The sequence below is a fragment of the Callithrix jacchus genome, chromosome 9 (genome assembly GCF_049354715.1).
Source record: "Callithrix jacchus isolate 240 chromosome 9, calJac240_pri, whole genome shotgun sequence".
In the NCBI taxonomy this organism is placed as follows: domain Eukaryota; kingdom Metazoa; phylum Chordata; class Mammalia; order Primates; family Cebidae; genus Callithrix; species Callithrix jacchus.
In genome coordinates this window covers 104,551,446-104,577,322 of record NC_133510.1, presented here as the reverse complement: position 1 = coordinate 104,577,322, position 25,877 = coordinate 104,551,446, and the positions used below count along the sequence as shown (strand labels likewise).

Here is a 25,877-nt window from a genome sequence, read left to right as displayed (position 1 = left end):
CCAAGCACTTTGAGAGGGTGAGAGGGAAAGATCACCTGAGCCCAAGAATTCAAGAGCAACCAGCCTGGGAAAAAAAAGTGAGACTCTAACACACTGGTTAAGTAAAAAAATAAAAAATAAAAAGTGAGACTCAGCTGGGCGTGGTGGCTCATGCCTATAATCCCAACACTTTGAGAGGCCAAGGTGGGTGATCACAAGATCAGGAGTTGGAGACCAGCCTGACCAACATGGTGAAACCCTATCTCTACTAAAGATACAAAAATTAGCTAGGCATCATGGTGCGCGCCTGTAATGCCAGCTATTCAGGAGGCTGAGGCAGGAGGATTGATTGAACCTGCAAGGTGGAGGCTGCAGCGAGCCAAGATCATGCCATTGCACTCTAGCCTGGGCAACAGGGCAAGACTCCATCTCAAAAAAAAAAAAAAAAGTGAGACTCAATCTCTAGAAAAAAAGTTAAAAAATTAACCAGTCTCTGCAGGAATTGGGTATGAAAGAAAAAAAAATTAAAAAAGAGAAGAAAAAGAAAAAAAAAATTAACCAGTCATGGTGGTGTGTGCCTGTGGTCCAAACTACCTGGAAGACTAAGGTGGGAGGATCCCTTCAGCTCAGGAGGTCAAAGCTACAGTGAGTTATGATTGTGCCACTGCATTCCAGCCTGGGCAACAGAGTGATACCCTGTCTAAAAAAAAAAGTAAATTTGTAAACAAAATTTTTTAATAAATTATCTCTTGTGAAAACAAAGAGTGAGAACTCACTCATTATTGCAAGGATAACCCTAAGCTATTCATAAATGATCTGTCCCATTATCCAAACACCTCCTACCAGGCCCCACCTTTAACACTGGGAATCGAATTCCAACATGAGATTTGGTGGCCAAACAAATCATATCAAACCATAGGACCTACTCTCCCACTTCTGTTCAACATAGTATTGAAGTCCTCGCTAGAGCAATTAGGCAAGAAAAAGAAATAAGAGCCATCCAAATAGGAAAATAAGTGAAATTGCCACTGTTTGCTGATGGCATAATCTTATATGTGGAAAACCCTGTGGACTTCAGCAAAAAGCTGTTAAACCTCATAAGTGAATACAGTAAAGTTGCATGATACAAATCAACAGACAAAAAAATCAGTACCTTGCTTTTGATTAGTGTCAATATGTTAAACATTTACAAGAAAAAAAGAAATATCAGTGACATTTCTATACACTAACAACAAACTTTCTGGAACCCAGGGTTGTCAAAAAAAGAAATAACAAACTATTCAAAAAAGGAACAAAGGGAACAATCACATTCACAAAAAAATTTTTTTAATTAGAAATAAATTGACCAGGTAGGTGTTAAAATCTGTACTAACCAAAGCGACCTGCAGATTCAGTTGCAATCCCTATGAAAATCCCAACATCTCCCCTTTGCTGACTTCTTTGGTAAAGCAGTAAAAGAAAAGAAAAGAAAATCCCAACATCTACTCTTGCACCAACCTAAGTTAAAAAAAAAGAAAAGAAAATCCTAACATTAATTTTTATAGAAATAGAAAAAAAACTAGCCTGTAATCCCAGCACTTTGGGAGGCCAAGGTGAAAAAACTGCTTGAGCCAAGTAGTTCATCTCTACCAAAAAAAAATTAGCCAGGCCTGGAGTACCAGCTATTCCAGGGACTGAGGTAGGAGGATTGTTTGTTTGAACCCAGGAGGTTGAGGCTGCAGTGAGCCATGATTGTGACACTGCACTCCGGCCCAGAAAAGACAGTGAGACCCTATCTAAAAAAAAAAAAAAAATGTCCTTTTCAGGGACATGAATGAAGCTGGAAACCATCATCCTCAGCAAACTAACACAGGAACAGAAAACCAAACACCACATGTTCTCATTCAGAAGTGGGAGATGAACAATGAGAACGTGTGGACACAGGAATAGGAACATCACATACCACGGCCTGTGCAGGGTCGGCAGGGACATAGGGGGAAAGGGGAAGGAGAGCTTTAGGACAAATACCTAATGCATGTGGGGCTTAAACCCTAGATGACAGGTTGGTGCAACAAACCACCATGGCACATGTATGCCTATGTAACAAACCTGCACATTCCACACATGTATCTCAGAACTTAAAGTAAAATAAAAATAAAAATTAAACAAAAACTTTTAAAAATTAATATTAAATTGCAAAAAAAAGCTGAGGAAATTATGAGCAAAAAGAACAAAGTTGGAGGTATTTGCTTCAGAGCTCTCTGAAGTTGACAAAACTCATATCACACTACCTGATTTTAAACTATACTATGAAGCTATACTAAGAGAAACAGAATGGAATTGACAAGAAAAAGATATATCAACAAATGGAACAGAATAGAGCCCAGAGATGAATCTAACTGATTTTCAACAAATATGCCAAGAAGACAGTTTTATTCAATAAATGGTGTAGGGAAAACTGAATTTCCTCAAACAGGAAAATAAAATTGTACCCTTATTTCAATACCATATACCAAATTCAACTCAAGATGGATTAAAAACTTAAACATTCCTATATTAGTTTGCTCAGGAAAATTGTGAAACAAGAAAGAAAGAAAGAAAGAAAGAAAGAAAGAAAGAAAGAAAGAAAGACTGACTTAAACATAAAATCAAGAACCCTAAAACTACTTGAAGAAAATATAGAGGATTTAAAAAAAAAAAAAAAAAAACAATGAAAATGCTTAGGAACTGCTGTGTAATTAAAAAAAAAAAAAAAAAAAAAAAAAGATTTGGCTGTGAACCGAAAATAAAATAATATAAATAATAATAATAAAGAAAATGCTTAGGAACTGATGAAAAAAGAAGAAGAGAAAATATATAGGATCAGATGATGACAGCCAGAAAGAAAAGAAGAAAAAGAAAGAAAGAAAGAAAGAAAGAAAGAAAGAAAGAAAGAAAAAAAGAAAGAAAGAAAGAAAAGAAAGAAAAAGAAAGAAAGAAAGAAGGAAAAGGGGAAACATACAAGAATTGGTCTGGGTAATGATTTTTTGGATTACAACAAAAATGGACAACAAAATTAAATATAGGCAAATAGTGTTACATCAAACTAAAAAACTTCTGCACAGTTCATGATGTGTATCTAAAACAAACAAACTAAAAAGCTTCTGAACAGAAAGGAAATAATCACCAGAGTCAAGAGACAACCTATGAAATGGGAGAAAATATTTGCAAGCCAGATATTTGATAAGGGGTTAATATCCAACACACATAAGAAGCTCAAAGAACTCAATAGCAACAAAACAAAAAAAAGCAATTAAGGCCTGCTTTCTGCTAAGCAAGTCTTCTTTCTTATCCCCCCCTAATAAGAAGGAAGAAAAAGGGGTAACTCCTCGTTAGTATAGTGGTAAAATTTAAACATTAAAAAAGTTTTGAGGCCAGCTCGGTGGCTCACATCTGTAATCCCAGCACTTTTGAAGGCCAAGGTGGGCTGATCGCCTGAGCCCAGTTAGAGACCAGCCTGGGAAACATGGCAAACACTGTCTCTCAAAAAAAGAAAGAAAAAAAACAATTAGCTCTGATCCAGTCTAGTGCCAAGCTAATATAAAATAAAAAAAAAATTAGCTGGACTTGAGCCCTGTTTGTGTCACTGCACTTGAGCCTGGGCGACAGAGTGAGAATCTGCCTCAAAAAAAAAAAAAAAAAAAAAGCTTTGAGTTGTAAAAATGGGTCAGATCAAAAGAAAAGGAAAAAAAATGCATAAGGAACCTGAATAGCCATGAACCCATTTTGGCACAAAGACTTTATCATATGCAGCCATTTTTTTGGTAAATTATTTCTTGTTAAGCCCTCAGATATAAAAGAGTGATTTGCTTCACCTGAATACATGACAAGAAAATGCTGAAATCAATATATAAATCAAATCATCTGTTAATCTGAAAGACAGTGGTTGCATAGAGAAGAGCAAGAATTTAGACCAGCTTATCGAAGTGGGAAAAGAAAAATAAAAAGAGCCTCAGAGGTAGGCTTTACCTCTTAAAAAAGTTAAAAACATTATCCTGAGAGTGACAGTGTGTTAAAAAAAAAAAAAAAAAGGATAAAAAAGATTAAAAACATCTAAGTCACTGTGTTGTGCTTGAGAGTTAGCAGCCAAAAACAAACTCAAAAAGAAGTCGCCATCTGTGAAAGAAAAAGAAAAAATATAAAGACTTCGCATCCATTTAAGTATGCAGAAAAAGGAAACAATTTTTTAAAATAAAGTGGGTATAGTTGGGAGCTTAGCAATGGATATACAGAATGGAGTAAGATACCATGGCTCCAAAAGGTGGGGGGATGGGAGCGGGGTAAGGAATGAAATCCTACCTATTGAGTACCATGTTCACTATCCTGGTGAGTATGCTACGCAATATACTTCACTGCTATGGAATATATCAAAGCAACAAAACTGCACTGTACTCCTAAATCTATAAAAATAAAAAATTATCTTGGCTTAGACTGCTTTAAAAAATATAAAAATAAAAATTTAAAAAAGATGGCAAGTCACTAATAAAAAAAGTAACCAGTCACTGACCTAGGTTAAAATACAAAAGAAAAACTCAAGATGGATTAAAGAAATTAAAATTAAATTTAAAAAAAGGAAGATCTGCAGGAACTGGGTATGAAAAAATTTAAAAAAAAAAATAAAGAAAAAACTTGTAGGGATTTGCACTAGCATAGGTATAAAAAATTAAAAAAAAAACAAAAAACAAAAAACTTGGGATTTCCAATGCCAGCAAACCATGAACTATGAGAGTATATTTAGCAATCATAGTAATTTAGCTCATGGTAATTGGCATATGTATAATTATAATTTGCATTCCAGTTATTTAAACTGAGATATTCTTGATCAGGTTGAACACATGGTGAGTAGAATATCTCTTTCCCCAAGAAATAAGATGGAGAGAGTCTTTGGAGAATGGCCTCACTGAACTGGTAAGTCAACTTCCTCCGGATTTTAGTAATTTCCCCACTTCTTCCATAATTTCTCAGTGCCCTGGCCATTTTCTGGTAAGTCATGGTCTTCCGGTTGCCCTTTCTTTTTCCCCAAAGCTCGGCAAGTTTTTCTTTGTTTTTTGACACAAATTGAAAAATGCCTTTGGTTTTATCTACCCACTGAATACAAGATGCCATCTCGGGATTACACAGGGATTCGTGAAGGTATTCAAACAGTCGGAGCTTCTTCCTGCCTAAAATGAAGGGAAGCAAGGTCAAACTCCACCGTGGATGGACAGCGAGAACAGCTTCAGGAGGGGTTTGCTGAGTAACTACCGCGCAGCATTGAGACTGGTTTTTCTCCTACTCACTGCCCTTACGAATGCATGATGGCATCATTTTATGGGACTCCAAGGTCAAAGATCTATTTGGTCTATTGAAGTTTCAACTGGATCTTCTTTGTTGGAGGAGTTAAGAATGTTGTCCAGCCAGGCGAGGTGGCTCACGCCTGTAATCCCAACACTTTGGGAGGCCGAGGTGGGTGGATCACTCGAGGTCAGGATTTCACCAGTTTGACTTGGTGAAACCTTGTCTCTACTAAAAATACAAAAATTAGCCAGGCGTGGTGGCATGCGCCTGCCATCCCAGCTACTCGGTACTCGGGAGGCTGAGGCAGGAGAATCTTTTGAGGGGAAGGTTGCAGTGAGCCGAAATTGCACCACTGCACTCTAGCCTGGGAAACAGAGGGGGACTCTGACTTAAAAAACTTTCTACAGAACAAGAACACTGAGCAAAATGGACCACAAAGTTTAGCAGTTGTGATGCGAAACCTCAAAAAGCCATCTCCAAAAAGCAAGTCATTTGAAGGGGCTTTATTCAAATGAGTTAAGGGATGTAAATGCACTTTGTAAAATGCAAAATAGAATGCAAATATATTAGGAAAATTAATGTCAAAGACCTAAGTAAAAATGCTAACTCTGTGTCTGCACAGTTACTTGAGAAATAGAAAAGAAGAAAAACTCAAATGGAAATGCCACAAATGTTTTTATATCACTTTAACATTATTTATTTAACAATGCAGTGGCCAATGTGATATTTCTCATTGTTGTGAAATAAAACAGTACCACTAGAATTTTTATCTTTTTAGGAACACAGCCATTTATATTTCAAAATAACTAGGCAGGAAATTTTGAGAGAATCTGTGTGGTTTTTGCTCAGTTGATAGGATTTCTTTTGCCTAACAGCTCAGGAGAACACAAGTGACAGTCCATTTTGTGACTTCTGAGTTAGCCTATAAATAAATACTGTGCTCTGTCAGATCTGTCAGTAGCTACAAAATTTGCAGTCAAATTCCATTTTCCCTTGAGGAGGTACAATAGTGGATTCCCAAACTGCTTTAAATAGTCTCTGGGGAATAATACTCTTGAATGATGCATTTATCAGTCATCCAAAGACCTCCAACATTTTTATAAAGATTATCTTTTGTATTATATTATCTTGAATTTATGAATTGAGAAATAAAAGGGACTTACCAAAACACACATCATGAATTAAAGTCACAGCTTAAACAAAACTCTTCTACCTCTCTGATTTTACAGACTTATGGGCAAAATAAAAAGAGAAAAAAATAAAAAAAAAACAAAACTCTTCTGCCTCTTATTCAGTGATCAAGTTGGTCTGAGTGGATCATCTTTTAAAGTTTTCTGTATTATTTTAATGTTTAAATTTTTATTCTTTAAAAATAAGGTATTATATACTCATAGTAAAAGACTCAAACCACAGTACAAACTGAAAGTAAAAGTGCCAGTGTATTTTACATATTTCTTGAAGGTTTTCTCTGAATTTACATGCACAAATACATACATATCCTTTGAAATTACAAATGGGATTATACTCTTGTCCTTTTTTCAGTATATAATATGGCTTAAGTAAATTCTGGGCACGGTGGCTCAGCCTGTAATCCCAGCACTTTGGCAGGCCAAGGTGGGCAGATCACTTGAGGTCAGGAGACCAGCCAGGCCAATGTGGTGAAACTGTCTCTACAAAAAATTAGCCAGGCATGGTGGTGAGTGCCTGTAATCCCAGCTACTGGGGAGGCTGAGGTGGGAGGATCGCTTGAGCCCAGGAGTTGGAAGTTGTAGTGACCCGAGATCCAGCCACTGCACTCCAGCCTGGGCTACAGAGTGAAATTCCAACTCAAAAAAAATATTAATAAATAAATAAATAAAATATATAGTTGAGGGAGTCTCTCTGAACCTATTCTGGTTCAGGGAGCCTACCTGATTTGCTTAAAAAAAAAATTATTGGCTGGGCACAGTGGCTCATGCCTGTAATCCCAGCACTTTGGGAGGCCAAGGCAGGCGAATCACTTGAGGCCAGGAGTTCAAGATCAGCCTGGCCAACATGGTAAAACCCTGTCTCTACCAAAAAATATAAAAAATTAGCTGGGTGTGGTGGTGGCGCCTGTATTCCCAGCTACTCTGGAGGCTAAGGCAGGAGAATTGCTTGAACCCAGGAGGTGAAGATTGCAGTGAGCCAAGTCATGCCACTGCACTCCAGCCTGGGCGAAAGAGTGAGACTTGGTCTCAAATAATAATAATAATAATAATAATAATATAGGGGCCGGATACCATGGCTCACCCGTGTAATCCTAACACTTTGGGAGGCCCAGGTGGGTGGATCACCTGAGGTCAGAAGTTTGAGACCAGCCTGGCCAACGTAGTGAAACCTTGTCTCTACTAAAAATGCAAAACTTAACCAGGTGTGGTGGGTGGTGCAACCTGTAGTACCAGCTACTCAGGAGGCTGAGGCCAGAGAATCCCTTGAACCTGGGAGTTGCAGGTTGAGGGAATGTCTCTGAACCTATTTTAGTTCAGAGGGCTGCCTGATTCGCATTTTAAAAAAATTATATGGCTGGGTGTGGTGGCTCACGTCTGTAATCCCAGCACTTTGGGAGGCCTAGGAGATCACACCACTGCATTCCAGCCTGGGCGACAAGAGTGAAACTCCGTCTCAAAAAAAAAAAAAGAATTATAGGTGGTAAGCAGTTCCACAAGATGACAGTGGAGCTGAAAAATTCCTATCATGTAGTATCTACTACATATACTTTTTATCATTATTTTGGACTGTACTCCTTCTACTTAGTTTTCTCTTAAAGTTTACTACAAAACAATCAACAAATAGTTAAAACAAAAATAAAAACAAAACCCAAAAAATAAAAAGTTAACTGTGCAACAGCCTGAGGCAGGTTCTTCAGCAGGTATTCCAGAAGGCACTGTTATAGGAGGTGACAGCTCCATGTGTTATTGTCCCTGAAGACCTTCCAGTGGGACAAGATGTGGAGGTGGAAGACAGTGATAGTGATGATCCTGACACTGTCACTCCTGGGCTAATGTGTGTTTGTGTCTCCGTTTTTAACAAAATAAGTTCAAAAAGCAAAAATAAAAATAAAAATAATTAAAAATAGAAGACTGGGTGTGGTGGCTCACACCTATAATCCCATCACTTTGGATCGCTTGAATCCAGGAGTTTCAGACCCAGCCTGGGCGACAGAAGGAGACTCTATCTTTAAATAAATAAATAAATAAATAAATGGAAGTCTCACCCAAGATGAATGGCTTGGAGTGGTTCAATAAGTCAGAGTTAAATTACTCTCAATTGTGATAAGAAAATATTTTGCAAATACAATTCCAAACTCAGATATAAAATCCCTTTAAAGCTGCTAAGAGGAACATCTGGTTCTTTTACCCATATAACAAATGAAGGCTCAACATACCTTTTCCCCGCTTTTGCTGGAGAATAGTGGGTTGTATCAGCTGGTTTTCAGTTATGTTCTGCAGAGATTGATGAATATTTCCTTCAAAATAGAAGTCCGCAGCATTGTTCTACATAAATAATTCAGCAGGATATTAAGTGAGACTTTCCCTGTGGCCCCCTATTATAGGCTGAAATCAAAAGCTAGGGCCAAAAAGAGGCTAAGCATCTCCCAGATTGTAAAAGGAATTACCTCCAACTGCAGCCAGATAGCTCCCAGGGCAGCACAAGCATCAAACCCACATAAGGAGAGGACCAGGGGACAGAGGGTAATCTTTGGCTTTGTGAGGAGTGTCCTACCCTCCCTACAAAAAAAGAAGGGATTGCTTAAAGTCTGTGGTACCAGCAGAAAAGGAAGATGGGCTTTCGTTCCTGTGTTGGATGCCCATGTAGGCAAGAAGAGATAAAAAAAGAAAGATGTCAGTAGGCAGCTAGGAAGATGAAATAAAATGAGTGGCTGGGCATGGTGGCTCATGCCTGTAATCCAAGCACTTTGGAGGCCAAGGTGGGAGTTCAAGACCAGCCTGACCAACATGGTGAAACCCCATGTCTATAAAAAAATAAAAAAAAATAAAATAAAATGAGTAATGAAAACAATAAAAATTTTAAAACAAAAGAAAAGGGCAGAGCACAGTGTCACATCTCAACAAATTGGGAAGCCAAGGCAGGAGAATCACTAGAGCCCAGAAGTTCAAGACCAGCCTGGCCATCATGGTGAAACCCCATCTTATTTAAAAAAAAAAGGGTTTGAAACCAGCCTGGCCAGCATGGTGAAACCCTGCCTCTACTAAAAGTACAAAAAAATTGGCTGGGTGTGGTGGCTCACACCTGTAACCCCAACACTTTGGGAAGCTGAGGTGGGTGGATGAGGTCAGGAGGCCAACACAGTGAAAACCTCTATTTACTAAAAATACAAAAATTAGCTTGGCATGGTGGCAGGTGCCTATAATCCCAGCTAGCTACGCAGGAAGCTGAGGCAGGAGAATCACTTGAACCTGGGAGGCAGAGGTTGCAGCGAGCCGAGAGGTTGCAGTGAGCCATTGCACTCCAGCCTGGGTGACAAAAGTGAAACTGTGTCAAAAAAAAAAAAATTAGCTAGACATGGTGGTGGGCACCCATAATTCTAGCTACTTGAGAGGCTGAGGTAGGAGAATTCCTTGAACCCAGGAAGCAGAGGTTACAGTCAGCTGAGATGGTGCCATTGCACTCCAGCCTGGGCAACGAAGCAAAACAAACAAACAAACAAAAAACTCCATCTCAAATAACAATAATAATTTAAATTAAAAAATTAGCCAGGTGTGGTGGTACATGCTTGTAGTCCCAGCTACTTGGGAAGCTGAGGCAGGAGGATCACTTGACCCCAGGAATTTGACGCTTTGGTCAGCTATGACTGCACCACTGCACTCCAGCCTAGGTGGGAGAATAATACCCTGTCTTAAAAAAAAATAAAGAAAGATGGCAGCCAAGGGAAGGCAGAACAAAGAAGGGACAGGAAGAAGCAACCCAAGTGCCTACCATTTACATATGGCAAGGATATGTGGATCTCCAAGGGTTAATTAGATACCAGGAAGGGGTTGGGCTTGAGCTGTCTTTCCACACCCCAATCAAGAGGGCTGACCAGGAGGCAAGGAGTCCCCAGGCATAAGAGGCTGTGACGTGCGTGTTAGAAAATGGGAGTTGAAGTAGAAAGTAGAGTTGCCAGACTTAGCAAAAAAAAAAATATTGGGCATCTTGCATTTTACCTAGCAACCCTAAGAGGATGTGGAAGAAGTTAAGCTGGAACCAAAGGAGCCTCTTTTTAAAATTTTAATTTATAATCCCAGCACTTTGGGAGGCCGAGGTGGGTGGATCACGAGGTCAAGAGATCGAGACCATCCTGGTCAACGTGGTGAAACCCCGTCTCTACTAAAAATACAAAAAATTAGCTGGGCATGGTGGTGCATGCCTGTAGTCCCAGCTACTTGGGAGGCTGAGGCAGGAGAATTGCTTGAACCCAGGAGACAGAAGTTGCTGTGAGCTGAGATCGTGCCATTGCACTCCAGCCTGGGTAACAAGAGCGAAACTCTGTCTCAAAAAATAAAATAAAATTTTAATTTAATTTTTTTTTTGAGGCAGGGTCTTGATCTTTTGCCCAGACTGGAGTGCAGTGGTGTGATCACAGATCACTGCATCCTCAACCTACTGGGCCCAATCAATCCTCCCACCTCAGCCTCCAAAGTAGCAGGGACCATGGGTGCATGCCACTATGCCTGGCTAATTTCTCTTTCTTTTTTTTTTTGAGATGGAGTTTTGCTCTTGTTACCCAGGCTGGAATGCATGGGGTGATCTCGGCTCACCACAACCTTGGCCTCCTGGTTTTAAGTGATTCTCCTGCCTCAGCCTCTGGAATAGCTGGGATTATAGGCATACACCACCACATCTGGCTAATTTTTTGTATTTTTAGTAGAGACAGGGTGTCTTCATGTTGGTCAGGCTGGTCTTGAACTCCCAATCTCAGGCGATCTGCCCACCTCGGCCTCCCAAAGTGCTGGGATTTCAGGTCTGAGCCACCACTCCCAGCTGGCTAATTTTTATTTATTTGTTTATTTATTTTTGTAGAGACAAGGTCTTGTTGGGTTGCCCAGGCTGATCTCAAACTCAGGCTCAAGTGATTCTTCCTCCTTAGCTTCCCAAAACTTTGGGATTACAGGTGTGAGCCACTGTATCCAGCCCAAAGCACTCTCTTTTAAGAGAGTGCACTGTCTTGTGGAGAGGCCCCAAAGGAACAATTTATAGGAACTAAAAAAAAGGATATTTGACATAATGCGATTGAAGATAGTGACTGAAGAAAAATAAAAACCAATTCATATTTATACCCCATCTCACGAAGACCGCTTGATAAAATGGATGCGTGAAGAAAACAACTCAAAGAATACATGAATGGGGAGATGGCAGGGACATTTCCCTTTGCAGGTGCTGCTATTAACAAAATGTCAATTAATTGGTTCAATACATACAGATAACACTGAGCTTGACAGGGAAAACAGAGTAGGCTAATACAAGACAGTAGGTAAAGTCAGTGCAGGGGATGTTTCAACTTTTGCCCTGTGGCTTTTAGGGGAAAGTTTTTTGCAGTTTCCCAGATGGACTAAGGAGAAGCAGTTGATGTGAAAACCCTGAAAACACCTCCTCTTTAAAGAAGTCATTCAAACCAGTCTGAGGCTAAGTAGAGAACAATGATGAAGCGGCATTTCCTTCCTGACAGCATATGATCTTCCACACTGTCAACTTGAGTATAGTGGATGGCCCTTTGGTTAGGAAGAATTAATATCATGAAAATGGCCATACTGCCCAAATTAATCTGTAGATTCAATGCTATCCCCATCAAGCTACTGATGACCTTCTTCACAGAGCTGGAAAAAACCAGTTTAAACTTCATATGGAATCACAAGAGAGCCCGCATACCCAAGACAATCCTAAGCAAAAAGAACAAAGCCAGAGACATCACACTACCAGACTTCAAACTATACTACAAGACTACAGTAATGAAAACAGCATGGTACTGGTACCAAAACAGAGACATAGACCAATGGAACAGAACAGAGGCCCCAGAAGCAACACCACACATCTACAACCATCTGATCTTTGACAAACCTGACAAAAACAAGCAACAGGGAAAGGACTCCATGTTTAATAAATGGTGTTGGGAAAACTGGCTAACCATGTGCAGAAAGTAGAAACTGGACACCTTCCTGACACCTTACACTAAAATTAACTCCAGATGTTAAAGATTTAAACATAAAACCTAACACCATAAAAATACTAGAAGAAAATGTAGGCAAAACCATCCAGGACATAGGCATAGGCAAGGACTTCATGACTAAAACACCAAAAGCAATGGCAATAAAAGCCAAGATAGACAAATGGGATCTAATTAAAATTCAGAGCTTCTGTACAGCAAAAGAAACCATCATTAGAGTGAACTGGAAACCAACAGAATGGGAAAAAGTTTTTGTAATCTACCCCTCTGACAAAGGGCTAATAGCCAGAATCTACAAAAAACTAAAACAGATACATAAGAAAAAAACAACCCATTCAAAAGTGGGCAAAGGATATGACCAGACACTTTTCAAAAGAAGACATATATGAGGCCAACAAAAATATGAAAAAATGCTCATCATCACTGGTCATTAGAGAAATGCCAATCAAAACTACATTGAGATACCATCTCACGCCAGTTAGAATGGTGATCATTAAAAAATCTGAAGACAACAGATGCTGGAGAGGATATGGAGAAATAGGAACACTCTTACACAGTCGGTGAGAGTGTAAATTAATTCAGCCATTGTGGAAGACAGTGTGGCTATTTCTCAAGAATCTAGAAATAGAAATTCCATTTGACCCAGCAATCCCATTACTGGGTATATACCCAAATAACTATAAATTGTTCTACTATAAAGACACATGCACATGTATGTTCATTGCAGCCCTGTGTACAATAGCAAAGACCTGGAATCAACCCAAATGCCCATCAATGATAGACTGGACAAAGAAAATGTGGTACATATACACCATGGAATACTATGCAGCCATAAAAAATGATGAGTTCGGCTGGGCGCGGTGGCTCACGCCTGTAATCCCAGCACTTTGGGAGGCCGAGGCAGGTGGATCACGAGGTCAACAGATCGAGACCATCCTGGTCAACATGGTGAAACCCCGTCTCTACTAAAAATACAAAAAATTAGCTGGGCATGGTGGCACGTGCCTGTAATCCCAGCTACTCAGGAGGCTGAGGCAGGAGAATTGCCTGAACCCAGGAGGCAGAGGTTGCGGTGAGCCGAGATGGCGCCATTGCACTCCAGCCTGGGTAACAAGAGCGAAACTCCGTCTCAAAAAAAAAAAAAAAAAAAATGATGAGTTCATGTCCTTTGTAGGGACTTGGATGAATCTGGAAACCATCATTCTCAGCAAACTGACACAAGAACAGAAGGCCAAATACTGCATGTTCTTACTCATAGGTGGGTGTTGAGCAATGAGAACACGTGGACTCAGTAAGAGGAGCATCACACACTGGGGGCAGTTGGGAGGGTAGGGGAGGGAGAGTGGGGGATGGGGAGGGTGGGGAGGGATAACATGGGGAGAAACGCCAGATATAGTATGCACCTAAAGTAAAATGAAACTTTAAAAAAAAGCATTTTCAGGCAGGGCCCAAGGTGGCTCACACCTGTAATCCTAACACTTTGGGAGGCTGATGCGGGTGGATCACGTGAAGTCAGGAGTTCGACTTGGCCAACATAGTGAAACCCTACTCCACTAAAAATACAAAAATTTGCTGGGCATAGTAGTGCATGCCTGTAATCCCAGCTACTTGGGAGGCTGAGGCAGGAGAATCTTTTGAACCTGGGAGGCAGTTCAAGTGCAGTGAGCTGAGATCATGTCATTGCACTGCAGCCTGGGCAACAGAGCCAGACTCCATTTCAAAAAAGAAAAAAGCATTTTTATAATCAATGCTGTCTTGAATTGGGTTTCTAACAGTGTATGTGAAATGGAAGGCTAGCAAGAATAGGGTATTTGCCTGTTACTAAGGGATTGTTTGATACTTACAATTACCGTTCTCCAATTATAGACAGGCTCCTCTGTAGGCAACACTCCATAGCAGCTGGAATTTCCTTTGACATAAGCACGATGGTTGATTAAAGCCAGGTAATTTTTGTAATCTAATTTAAAAGCAGAGAAAGAAACTAAAAAAGTCAAAGTTTGTATCTGTGCACATAAATATGTGTGTGTGTGTGTGTGTGTGTGTGTATATATATATGCACTTACAGATGCAATTGCTCTTGTATATGTTTTCTTGTCACTTTGCACTTCTCCTGTGGTGTTTATCCCATTATGCTGCTATTATGGATACTCTTTTTTTTTTGAGACGGAGTTTTACTGTTGTTACCCAGAGTGGAGTGCAATGGCACGATCTCGGCTCACTGCAACCTCCGCCTCCTGGGTTCAAGCAATTCTCCTGCCTCAGCCTCCTCAGTAGCTGGAACTAAAGGCGCGCACCAACATGCCCAGCTAATTTTTGTATTTTTAGTAGAAACGGGGTTTCACCTTGTTGACCAGGATGGTCTCGATCTCTTGACCTTGTGATCCACCCGCCTCGGCCTCCCGAAGTGCTGGGATTATAGGCGTGAGCCACCATGCCCAGCCCGAATACTCTTATACATATCCCATTTGGAGTACATGCTCCTTGCAGGCTGAGACCCCATGATTTCTTTTGTTGTTGTTGTTGTTTTTGAGATGGAGTTTTGCTCCTGTTGTCAAGGCTGGAGTGCAAGCAGCATGAGCTCGGCTCACCGAAATCTCCTCCTCCTGGGTTCAAGTGATTCTCTTGCCTCAACCTCCCAAGTAACTGGGATTACAGGCATGTGCCACCACACCCGGCTAATTTTTGTATTTTTAGTAAAGATGGGGTTTCTCTAAGTGGAATTATGGGTGTGATCCACTGTGCCTGGCCGGCATGATTTATTTTATCTTGGAATACTCTGTTATACCCTATGTAAACTTAATACACAACATATTTACATCCTATTTAGACTATTTAGTCCATAAGATAATGGGTGAGGAATGATAAAAATACTTATTCTTCCAAGTAGAATAATCTTGCTGGGTGGGTAGAAGGTCTATGAGATTAATTAGAATAATTTAGAAGCTGGCTGGGCGTGGTGGCTCAAGCCTGTAATCCAAGCACTTTGGAGGCCAAGGTGGGCGGATCACCTGAGGTCAGGAGTTCAAGATCAGCCTGACCAACATGGTGAAACCCCGTCTTTAAAAAAAAAATAGAATAATTTAGAAGCCTTTTGTGAATAGTTAAAATGAACTGTCGGCCAGGCTGGGAGGCTCACACCTGTAATCCCAACACTTTGGGAGGCTGAGGCAGCTGGATCATGAGGTCAAGAGTTTGAGACTAGCCTGACCAACATGGTAAAACCCTGTCTCTACTAAAAATACAAAAATTAGCCAGGAATGGTGGCACATATCTGTAATCCCAGTTACTCAGAAGGCTGAGGCAGGAGAATTGCTTGAACCTGGGAGACAGAGGTTGCAGTGAGCTGAGATCAGGCCACTGCACTCCAGCCTGGGTGACAGAGCAAGACTCTGTCTCAAATAATAATAATAATAATAATAATAATAAACTATTAGATAAATAAATGTCAACCAGATATTTCTAATAGCAGGTAATTATGTATCTTTGTATTCCTGTGTGGAATGTCATCCTCTATATTCTCTGCATTTTTATATGTGAGACTTTAATTTTATTTAAGCTAGATACTCCTGGACATATTTTGGCTTTGCTGGAATTAATCCTGAATGCTTCAGGTAAAAATGATCTTATTTTTGAGACCAGAAGTTCCAGATCAGTCTGGATAACATAGTGAGACCCTATCTCTACAAAAAAAAAAAAAGAAAGAAAGAAAGAAAGAAAATAAAGGTATTCGCTGTCCTGATCATTATTCTGGAAGACGGTGGCGCCATCTCAGCTTACTGAAGCTTCTGCCTCCCAGGTTCAGCAATTCTTAGGCCTCAGCCTCCAGAGTAGCTGGGATTATAGGTTTGCCACCAAGACTAGCTAAGTTTTAGTATTTTTAGTAGAGACAGTTTCACCATGTTGGCCAGGCAGGTCTTGAACTTTTGGTCTCAAGTGATCTGCCCACCTTGGTCTCCCAAAGTGCCAGGATTACAGATGTGAGTCACCGCACTTGGTCAGCTGATCATTATTCTTTATATGTGTACGTGACCAACAAGCCATTTGATGAACCAGCAGAAGAGGGTAAATGACTTATCTTTACCTGGCGAATACTGAAGATCGCCAATTGAATGTTGCCTCAGTACCTCAAAAGCATCCTCAAATGCTTGACCCAGCTTGTCTTGTTCAACGCACGTCTGTTGGAACAATGGCAGAAATCTGGAGTTATAGAATTACCAATTCAACTTGAATTCCCTAATATAAAATAGTATTTAGTCTAAAGCAGGGTTTCACGATCTTGGCACTGTGGACATTTGGCTGTCTCTGTTGTCAGAGCGCTGCCCTGTGCATTGTAAGATGTTTAGCAGCATCCCCAGCTTCTATCCACTGGATGCCAGTAGCACCTTCACAGTTGTGACCATCAAAAATGCTTCCGACATCACCAAATGTACCCTGAGGCACAAAATTAATGACAGTTGAAACCCACTCCACTACAGTCTAGTATTTAGAGTATGGTATTCATTCTATAGTATAGTATTTAACATTCTTGCAAAATTTTAGCAAGGAGTTGTAGAGCAGAGGAGAGTGATTTAGAAAAGAAGGCCAAGGAAATATCTTCAATGGAACAGAATCTGTGAATTGTTAACCTAAAAATAAAATGCTCTTTCTTTCTTTCTTTCTCTTTCTTTTCTTTCTTTTTTTTTTTTTTTTTAGACAGAGTCTTGCTCTGTCACCCAGGCTGGAGTGCAGCAGTGCAGTCTTGGCTCACTGCAACCTCCACCTCCCAGGTTCCAGCAATTCTCCTGGTTCAGCCTCCCAAGTAGCTGGGGCTGCAGGCACGTGCCACTTGCATCTGGCTAATTTTTGTATTTTTAATAGAGATGGGGTTTCAGCATGTTGGCCAGGCTGGTCTCGAACTCCTGACCTCAGGTGATCCACCCGCCTTGGCCTCCCAAATTGCTGGAGTTATAGGCGTGAGCCACCATGCTTGGCCAAAATGCTCTTACTTTCTAAAGTATATCTCCAAGACATAAAATTGAACTGCTTTGCAAACTATTTCATATCCTTATTAATATAATTTATATATTTTATTTTTAAAATGAAGGGAGAGTAAAGAAAATTTTTTTAATTATTATGCTGTAAAAAAATTATCCTGTAGACCTCCTCCGTAGACAAAGAAAATTTTAAAAGGTCAGCTTACCATGTTTCATTAATAAATTGACAGTTCTGTTCCTTGGCAATTACTGCTTGAAGAAAAGAATAAAACAAAATAAAATAAGTTGACAATTCTGAAAAAGTTTAGTATTTAAAAAGCAAAATTAAATTCAATCTCTAATTTGATTCTAAATAAGATTTTGCTCCAAAATATTTTCTGAAAATATCTTATATAAACCAAGAGTACTTTCTCACCTTTGATGAGTACAGATTTTCTTTCTACAAAATATTCTACAAACATTTCTTTTTGCTTTTCCATTATTACAAAATGTTTTAAATATTAAAGCAGCTATATGTATTAACTACCTAAGCTGCTAGATTGATAAGAGAAAGTAGAAATAACTCAAAAGTGTATTTAAGTATTTGCAAATTATTTTAAATATTTAAAAATTCTGAAAATCAAAATCCTTTTTACCTTAGCATAGCCTTATAAAAGCAGGACTTTTTAAAAAAAAAACCTTTCTTTGGTACTATACTGCCTTCTGAGAATCTGGCCTAAGCCATCCCTTTCCTCCCATGAAAATTGGACTTACATTGCAAATAAAATTCAGCCTGTGAAGTCTATACTTGGACTTGCTTGAATCTTAGGTTAAGAAAACTGGTCTGTAATTTTGATATCTACTTTCTCATTTCTAAGTAATTCTGATTTTGCTTTAGATACACAATTATCACATAGACCCACAATTAAATGCCTTTAACGCTGTATTCCATAGACCAAAACAACAAACAAAGAAAAAAAACCAACCCACATAATAAAAAGAACTCTGGTGGGTCCAAAATTGCTTATCATTTCATTAAGTAAACGCAGCAATTCTTTTTATGCAACTATGTATCTTCTTAGAATTTATACTGCAAACACAATGTGTTTACTCTTTTGTGTTTAATGCTGAATAATAAAATGAGATGTAATCTAAGGCTGATATTATATACATCCATCACATATCAACATAATATGTCAAACATCAAAATTCTATGTGGCTCTTGGAAATCACTATATCGTGTCAGTTAAAATAGAAGAAAATCCAGAAATCACTCTTTGAGCCGTGGTCGTTAGTGAATATTATCAGTAGCACATATTTTTTAAAAGCCACGTCAATGACTCTAAAGTGCAGAAGCACTGAAAGTTGTATTTTGAATTAAATATTTAAAATGAACATATTCTCTTTGACTAAAATACTCTATAAGACTATCGCAACTGTTAAAAGAAGCAAATCTAAAAGGAAGACAAAAGCTCAAAAACATTATTGATTACTATTATTGTTTACTATTTCTTGCATCTAAACATGCAGACAATGAGAAACACTCATTAGGCCAAAGGGAAAAATAAACAGTGATTAGAAGACATTTAGAAAAACATAAGCTGAGCACTTACCGGGAAGATACTTCAACCCTTTATAGAGATGTTTCATTAATATCAGAATTGGAAATTCAGTGGTAGGCTATCATGAAAATAAAAAATTATTTTCCAGGGTAATGGCTCTGATAAAAAAAGTAATAATTTTTAAAAAATCAGAATTGTTTAGACACAACCATCAAGAACACACTGGCAGAGTTGCATTAAATAGCTGTTTTTTAAGGAAGTTCTTCAAAAGGGGATTTTTTTTAAAAGATACAGTGCCTTCACAATTTCTATGTCATGATATGACCAATAGACACTAGGGGCTATTATTTTGAAGAGGCATATAATAATTTTCATCCCATCAGCCAAAAAGCAAAAAAGCATTAGAACAAACCCCATGAAATACCCGCCCAACTTGGGCTGCAGCTCTTCAGATTGCATAGCCCCACTGGAAACTTCTAACCCAGGCAACTCAGGTCCACCCTTCTTTTTTTTAAATTCATATTACTTCTCTCCCAATTTGGACTCTACACTCTCTTTCTTGCCTGAACTGTTAACAGCCTTCACTCTGGACTCTCCAAATCAGTCTTCTCTCCTAAACCACTTTACTTACACTGCCATTCAATGATGGCCTTACTTAGAGAACTTAAAGGCTTAGGTCCTTGCCCTGGCATTCAAGGCTCTTGAATCTCATCCTGTCACTTACTTGAGTGGGGAAAATGGATTCCATGCTCTTGCTTTCCTCCACACCTACATTCAGCGGGGGCTCAAAAATGGTTAGGAGAAGCTTATGAGTGACCATGTGGTTGGACATATCTGAGGCTGCTGCATTTCTAATGCAGGTCCAGTTCTTTTACTTGGTTTAAAGGTTTCTTTGGCGAGCCTCTGATGGAAATTATGGGCTGCTCCCTCCACCTATAATACTTTCTTCCCAGTTCATCCCCCTGCAGTTTCACCCATTTTATGTTACCTGTCCATCAGTGTCCAAAGCAGCATCCACTTGCGCACGGTGGAAATAACCTTCCCCTCCACTGAAACACGTCTTAACCTGTAACCTGCCATTTTAATAGCTGTCACATTTGGCCAGGGGGAAAACCGCCTAAGAATTTTTTGTAAACCTTGTGGGTGGGGAGAGTGTGGAGGGTCTGTGATTTCAAAGCTGCCGGTAATTTCTGTTTTGCATTGTTGGAGTCTGACCTCACCTTTGATATGGGACTATTGTTTTGGACCTATTACTTTTTTGAACGAATTTGTTATGCAAATGTAAACACACAGTCCTTCTTCTGATATGTAGATCTTATAGTAGCAAGTATAAAACTAATCGCTACTATAATCGCTAACCTTGATTTGTTCTTAATCTGTGTCAGTCTACACCCTTTTCAAGCCAACTTATTTGGTTCATTTATTCAACAAATATATATTACTGAGCTTTTCACTCTTCTGGGCACTGTCCCATGTCCAGGAGCTACAGCACTGAACAAGTCCTTATGAGAAGAAATGATTTTTTTAAAAAAGTAAACACATTGGTAAAGTATTAGATAAAAAGTGTCAAAAACAGAAGAGAAAGATGATGAAGAGAATGTGTGAATAACCAGGAAAAATCTCTGAAGAGGAAACTGGTGTGAGCTAAAACCCAAAAGAAGACTTAGGAGTGAGCAGACAGGCATGGTGTCTGCTGCCTAAGCAGCTATGCAGGAGGATGGCTTGAGGCCAGGAGTTCAAGACCAGCCTGGACAGTACAGTGAAACCCCCCCGAGCCCTGCCTCCCCATCCTGTCTCAAAAAAAATATGAAGGCGTGAGCAAAACAAAAAGCAAAGATGCAAATATTTGGAGGAGCACCTCTTGGCAGAGGAAACAGCAGGTGCAAAGAGCTGGGGATGGAAATGAGTTTGGCAATCAAGACACAGAAAAAGAGCAGGAGGAGGAGAGCAGGCTGAAGGAAAAGGCACCTGGGGGCTAAGAGGCAAAGTTGGAGAAGAAAGAGGCAGGATCCAGATCAACTTACACATCAAGCCCTAAAAGAATCAAAAGTCATATATGGAAGTGGTTACCTCTGTACCCCGTGTCACCGATGAGGAATCTAAAAAAGTTCAAAGATGTTTTGTGATTCTCTCTAAGGTTCAACTGTTAGTGAGGTTGCCTGAGCCAGATCCAAATTTGGGTTAATTCCACTTCATGTGCACGCTCTTAGCCCTGGAGCCCTGTGTGTACATGCAGTTGAGGCTGCCTTCGACTAGGTGCTCAGTCCCAATGGCAAACTCCACAGCACCCAGCCTATGCGTGCCGTATATTAATACTACAGGTGTGGTGAGTATTTGCTATTTGAAATTAATGCAAACACAAACACAGCAAACTTTCTTTTTTTTTTTTGAGGCAGTCTCCTCAGTCCCCCAGGCTAGAGTGTGCGATCGTGCAATCTCAGTTTACTGCAACTTCCACCGCCTGGGTTCAGTACCCCAGGCTGAAGAGCAATCAAGCAACTTCCGCCTCCTGGGTTCAAGTGATTCTCCTGCCTCAGCCTGCGCAGTAGCTGGGATTACAGGAGCACACCACCATACCTGGCTAATATTTGCATTTTTAGTAGAGATGGGATTTCACCAGGTAGGCCAGGCTGGTCTCAAACCCATGACCTGAGGTGATCCAAAACTCCTGACCTCAGGTGATCCATTCACCTCAGCCTCCCAAAATGCTGGGATTATGGGTGTGAGCCACCATGCCCAGCTTAAACTTTCTTTTACTTTTTTTACTTTTTAAATTTTTATTTTTATTTCTCAGATGAAGTCTCTGTCTGTTGCCCATGCTGCAGTGCAGTGGCATGATCTCGGCTCACTGCAACCTCTGCCTGCCAGGTTCAAGTGATTCTCCTGCCTCAGCCTCCAGAATAGCTGAGATTACAGGCCCATGCCACCATGCAGGCTAATTTTTGTATTTTTAGTAGAGACAGGGTTTCACCATGTTGGCCAGGCTGGTTTCAAACTCCTGACCTCAGGTGATATGCCTGCCTCAGACTCCCAAAGTGCTAGGATTATAGACGTGAGCTACCATGCCCAGCCTGTATTTTTTTTTAAATGTAAATAAATTAAAGTCCAATAGTTCTAGGTGACATCTCATCCAAGTACTAAACTGGCCCTACCCTTCTTGGTGTCCGAAATCAGAAGAGATCAGGCCTGAGCCTGTTCAGGGGGTTATGGACATAAACAAGTACACTTTTTTTTTTTTTTTTGAGACTGAGTCTCCCTCTGTTGCCCAGGCTGGAGTGCAGTGGCATAATCTCTGCTCACTGCCACCTCTGCCTCCTGGGTTCAAGTGATTCTCCTGTTTTATCCTTCTAAGTAGCTGGGACTACAGGCTTCTGCCACAATGCCCAGCTAAATTTTGTGTTTGTAGAAGAGACAGGGTTTCACCATGTTGGCCAGGCTGGTGGTCTCAATCTCCCGACCTCAACTGATCCACCTGCCTAGACCTCCCAAAGTGCTGGGATTACAAAGTGCTGCTGAGCCACCATGCCCAGCCAGCAAGTGAACTGTCTAAACAAGCATTTTCCCAACTATTGTCTCCAGAGTTTGATTATGCAGGATGTTAATAAATAAACCTTGCAAAAGTGTTGAGTGGAAGCTAGGGTTGCTGCCTAGAGCTTCCTTAGTGAAACCAATGAGTGTGTTGAATTTTTCTTTTTTTAAGGTAGGCTGTCACCCAGGCTGGAGTGCAGTGACACAATCATAGCTCACTGTAGCCTCAATCTCTTAGGCTCAAGTGATCCTCCTGCCTCAACCTCCCGAGTAGCTGGGACTGCAGGCAGGCTCCACCATGCTAAGCAAATTTTTAATTTTTTTGTAGAAATGGGGGATGTCTCACCATGTTGCCCAGACTGGTCTTGAACTCCTGGGCTCAAGTCATTATATATATGTAAAATCACTACTTCGCTGGCACCTCACTGGGGACCATGAGAACGGGTCTGTTGTCCCATCTTTCTCTGTGCAGCTGAGTTGTTCCCTACTAGTCCTGTGTCAGAGCAGTTTCCTCTGTGGATATGAACACTAGTAGGAGCCATTAAAGTAATTATGATCAATACATAGACCGTATGGGGAATAAACACACATCATGATAGCTGTTATATCACTGAAGTGCTCACACACACACACACACACACATGTGTGTGTGTGTGTATATATATATATATGTACACATACATACAACCCTATATTATAGGTAAGAAAACAGAAATGCAGCTCTAGGGTCCTCTGATGTGAAGAAAAGATAATGCAGTAGACTTTTAGCATTTCAGAAGTAAAAACTCCTATTTCTTGAGAATCCAATGAAAGCCAGCAGTTATTTTCCCAGGAAAATGCTGTCAGCACACATTCCCAGGCAAATCCTCCCAGCAGGGCCACCACTACAGTATTTATTTCATATCTGGACACCAGTGTTTCCCTCAACTCCAGAAATTAGCTAAATAACAAGCTAAGGGCTCTGAAGAGAGGATCCCTGATTGACAGAGTTGCTTTTGCAGAAGTTCATTGTCCTCAGTGGCAATGGAGATTATTTTAGAAAATCTTAAGCAACACATGTGCTGGCGTAAAAATCATATGGTGCCATGCTTCAGGTGGCAAGAATAGGGAACTGCAGAACCCAAAAAGGGAGATCAAGTTCAAGCTCTTATCATTCTTCACAATTTTTACTTAAATAATTGTTGAAGTGACTAAAGAATTGGATGTTAATCTTGGCAAGATCTTTGGAAATCTTAATAAGGAAATAATAAAGATGGTTAGTAGACTGGGGAGAAGGTGCTAGAAAATTCCTCATGTTTGGCTGGGTGCAGTGGCTCACGCCTATAATCTTATCACTTTGGGTGGCTGAAGTGGGAGGATTGCTTGAGGCCAGGAGTTCAAGATCAGCCTGGTCAACATAGTGAGACCTCATCTCTGTTATTTTAAAAAAAGAAAAGAAGAAAAGAAGCCTGGGTGCGGTGGGTCACGCCTGTAATCTCAACACTTGGGAGGTCAAGGCAGGCAGATCACAACCTGACCAACATGGAGAAACCTCATTGGTTTACTAAAAATACAAAATTAGCTGGGCGTGGTGGCTCAAGCCTGTAATCCCAGCTACTCAGGAGGCTGAGGCAGGAGAATCACTTGAGCCCAGGAGATGGAGGTTGCAGTGAGCAGAGATTGTACCATTGCACTCCAGCCTGGGTGATAAGAAGGAGACCCCATATAAAAAAAAAAAAAATTCTAGGTCTTGCTTTTTTAATTACCCTCATTTTACAGATGAAGAAACAGAGGCTCAGGGAGGCTAAGTAGCATATTCAAGGTCACACAGCTAGGAAGAGATAGAGGTAGAGGTTTTCAAACCAGTTCTACCTGACTCTAACCAAAGGTTTTTAACCATTCTGCCTGACTTTGCTTCCTTATTTGAAGTGAGGATGAGAAGACTGCGATAACAATGGCCTTACATCCTACAGCTCTTGGCTTTTATACTGTTTGAGAACAATAGTAAACACACATCATGATAGCTGTTATATCACTGAAGTGCTCTGCTTTTACCATGTTGGGAGCTGCAGCTGGCTGGTAAGTGGCAGAACCAGGGCTCAAACCCAGTTCTTCCGTTGCCATGTCTGGTACCTCTTCCTGATCATCAGGTTGCACAACTATTCCCCATACGGTCTATGTATTGATCATAATTACTTTAGTGGCTCCTACCAGTGTTCATATCCACAGAGGAAACTTCTCTGACACAGGGCTAGCAGGGAACAACTCAGCTGCACAGAGAAAGATGGGAAAACAGACCCATTCTCATGGTCCCCAATGAGGTGCCAGCGAAGTAGTGATTTTCTTTTTGTTGTTGTTGTTGTTGTTTTGAGATGGAGTCTCGCTCTGTCACTCAGGCTGCAGGCTAGAGTGCCATGGCTGGCACGATCTCAGCTCATTGCAGCCTCCGCCTCCTGGGCTCAAGCGATTCTCCTGCCTTAGCCTCCTGAGTAGCTGAGACTACTCAGCATACGCCACCAGGCCCAGCTAATTTTTGTATTTTTAGTAGAGATGGGGTTTCACCACATTGGCCAGGATGGTCTCAATCTCTTGATCTCATGATCCACCCGCCTCAGCCTCCCAAAGTGCTGGGATTATAAGCGTGAGCCACAGCACCCAGCCAAAATAGTGATTTTTTTCAGTCCTGTGTTCTGAACCATGACTGATTGTGCAAAGGCACTTTCTAGTCTTCCTAAAGCAGCTGAATTCTGATGACCTACTGGTGTATCTTATTGCATTCTAAGTTGCAGCCAAATTTTTTTCTTGTTTTTTAGACAGAGTCTCTCGCTGTCATTAGGCTGGAGGGCAGTGGCACAATCTCGGCTCACTGCAACCTCCGCCTCCTGGGTTGAAGCAATTCTCCCGCCTCAGCCTCCCTAGTAGCTGGGACTACAGGTATGCGCCACCACACCTGGTTAATTTTTGTATTTTTAGTAGAGGCGGGGTTTCACCATGTTGGCCATGCTGGTCTCGAGCTCCTGACCTCATTAACTGCCTGCCTTGGACTCCCAAAGTGCTGGGATTACAGGCATGAGCCACCAAACCTGGCCTTTTTTCTTCTTCTTTTTAAATTAGCCCTGAATCATAGTGGCTTATGCCTGTAATCTCAGCACTTTGGAAGGTTGAGGTGTGCAGATCCCCTGACTTCAGGAGTTCGAGAACAGGAGAACAGCCTGGCCACCATGGTGAAACCCCATCTCTACTAAAAATACAAAAATTGGCCTGGCATGGTGGTATGCACCTGTAATCCAAGCTACTTGGGAGGCTGAGGCAGGAGAATTGCTTGAACCCAGGCGGCAGAGGTTGCAGTGAGCCGAGATCATGCCACTGTACTCCAGCCTGGGTGACAAAGAAAGACTC

The 25,877-nt window shown here is 40.6% G+C and overlaps 1 protein-coding gene across 3 annotated transcripts; it reads right to left on the bottom strand.

Moving 5' to 3' along the window:
* Positions 1 to 1,291: 1,291 nt before the first annotated feature.
* SPIC (Spi-C transcription factor) lies at positions 1,292 to 20,050 on the bottom strand. 3 transcript variants are annotated; one of them, XM_017976315.4, is made up of 7 exons: positions 19,960 to 20,050; positions 19,023 to 19,089; positions 17,637 to 17,679; positions 16,539 to 16,632; positions 14,302 to 14,414; positions 8,681 to 8,789; positions 1,292 to 5,159 (listed from the first exon to the last, which is right to left on the bottom strand). In XM_017976315.4, exons 3-7 carry the CDS (start codon positions 17,637 to 17,639, stop codon positions 4,732 to 4,734), a joined length of 747 nt encoding a protein of 248 aa, XP_017831804.1. In that variant the 5' UTR covers positions 17,640 to 17,679; positions 19,023 to 19,089; positions 19,960 to 20,050; the 3' UTR covers positions 1,292 to 4,731. The 3 variants fall into 3 exon arrangements, with proteins under 3 accessions (XP_017831804.1, XP_009002708.1, XP_035114451.1); XM_009004460.5 differs by having other exon boundaries at positions 4,592 to 5,159; positions 14,302 to 14,366; XM_035258560.3 differs by having other exon boundaries at positions 4,592 to 5,159; positions 19,023 to 19,040; positions 19,960 to 20,015.
* Between the last annotated feature and the right edge of the window lie 5,827 nt (positions 20,051 to 25,877).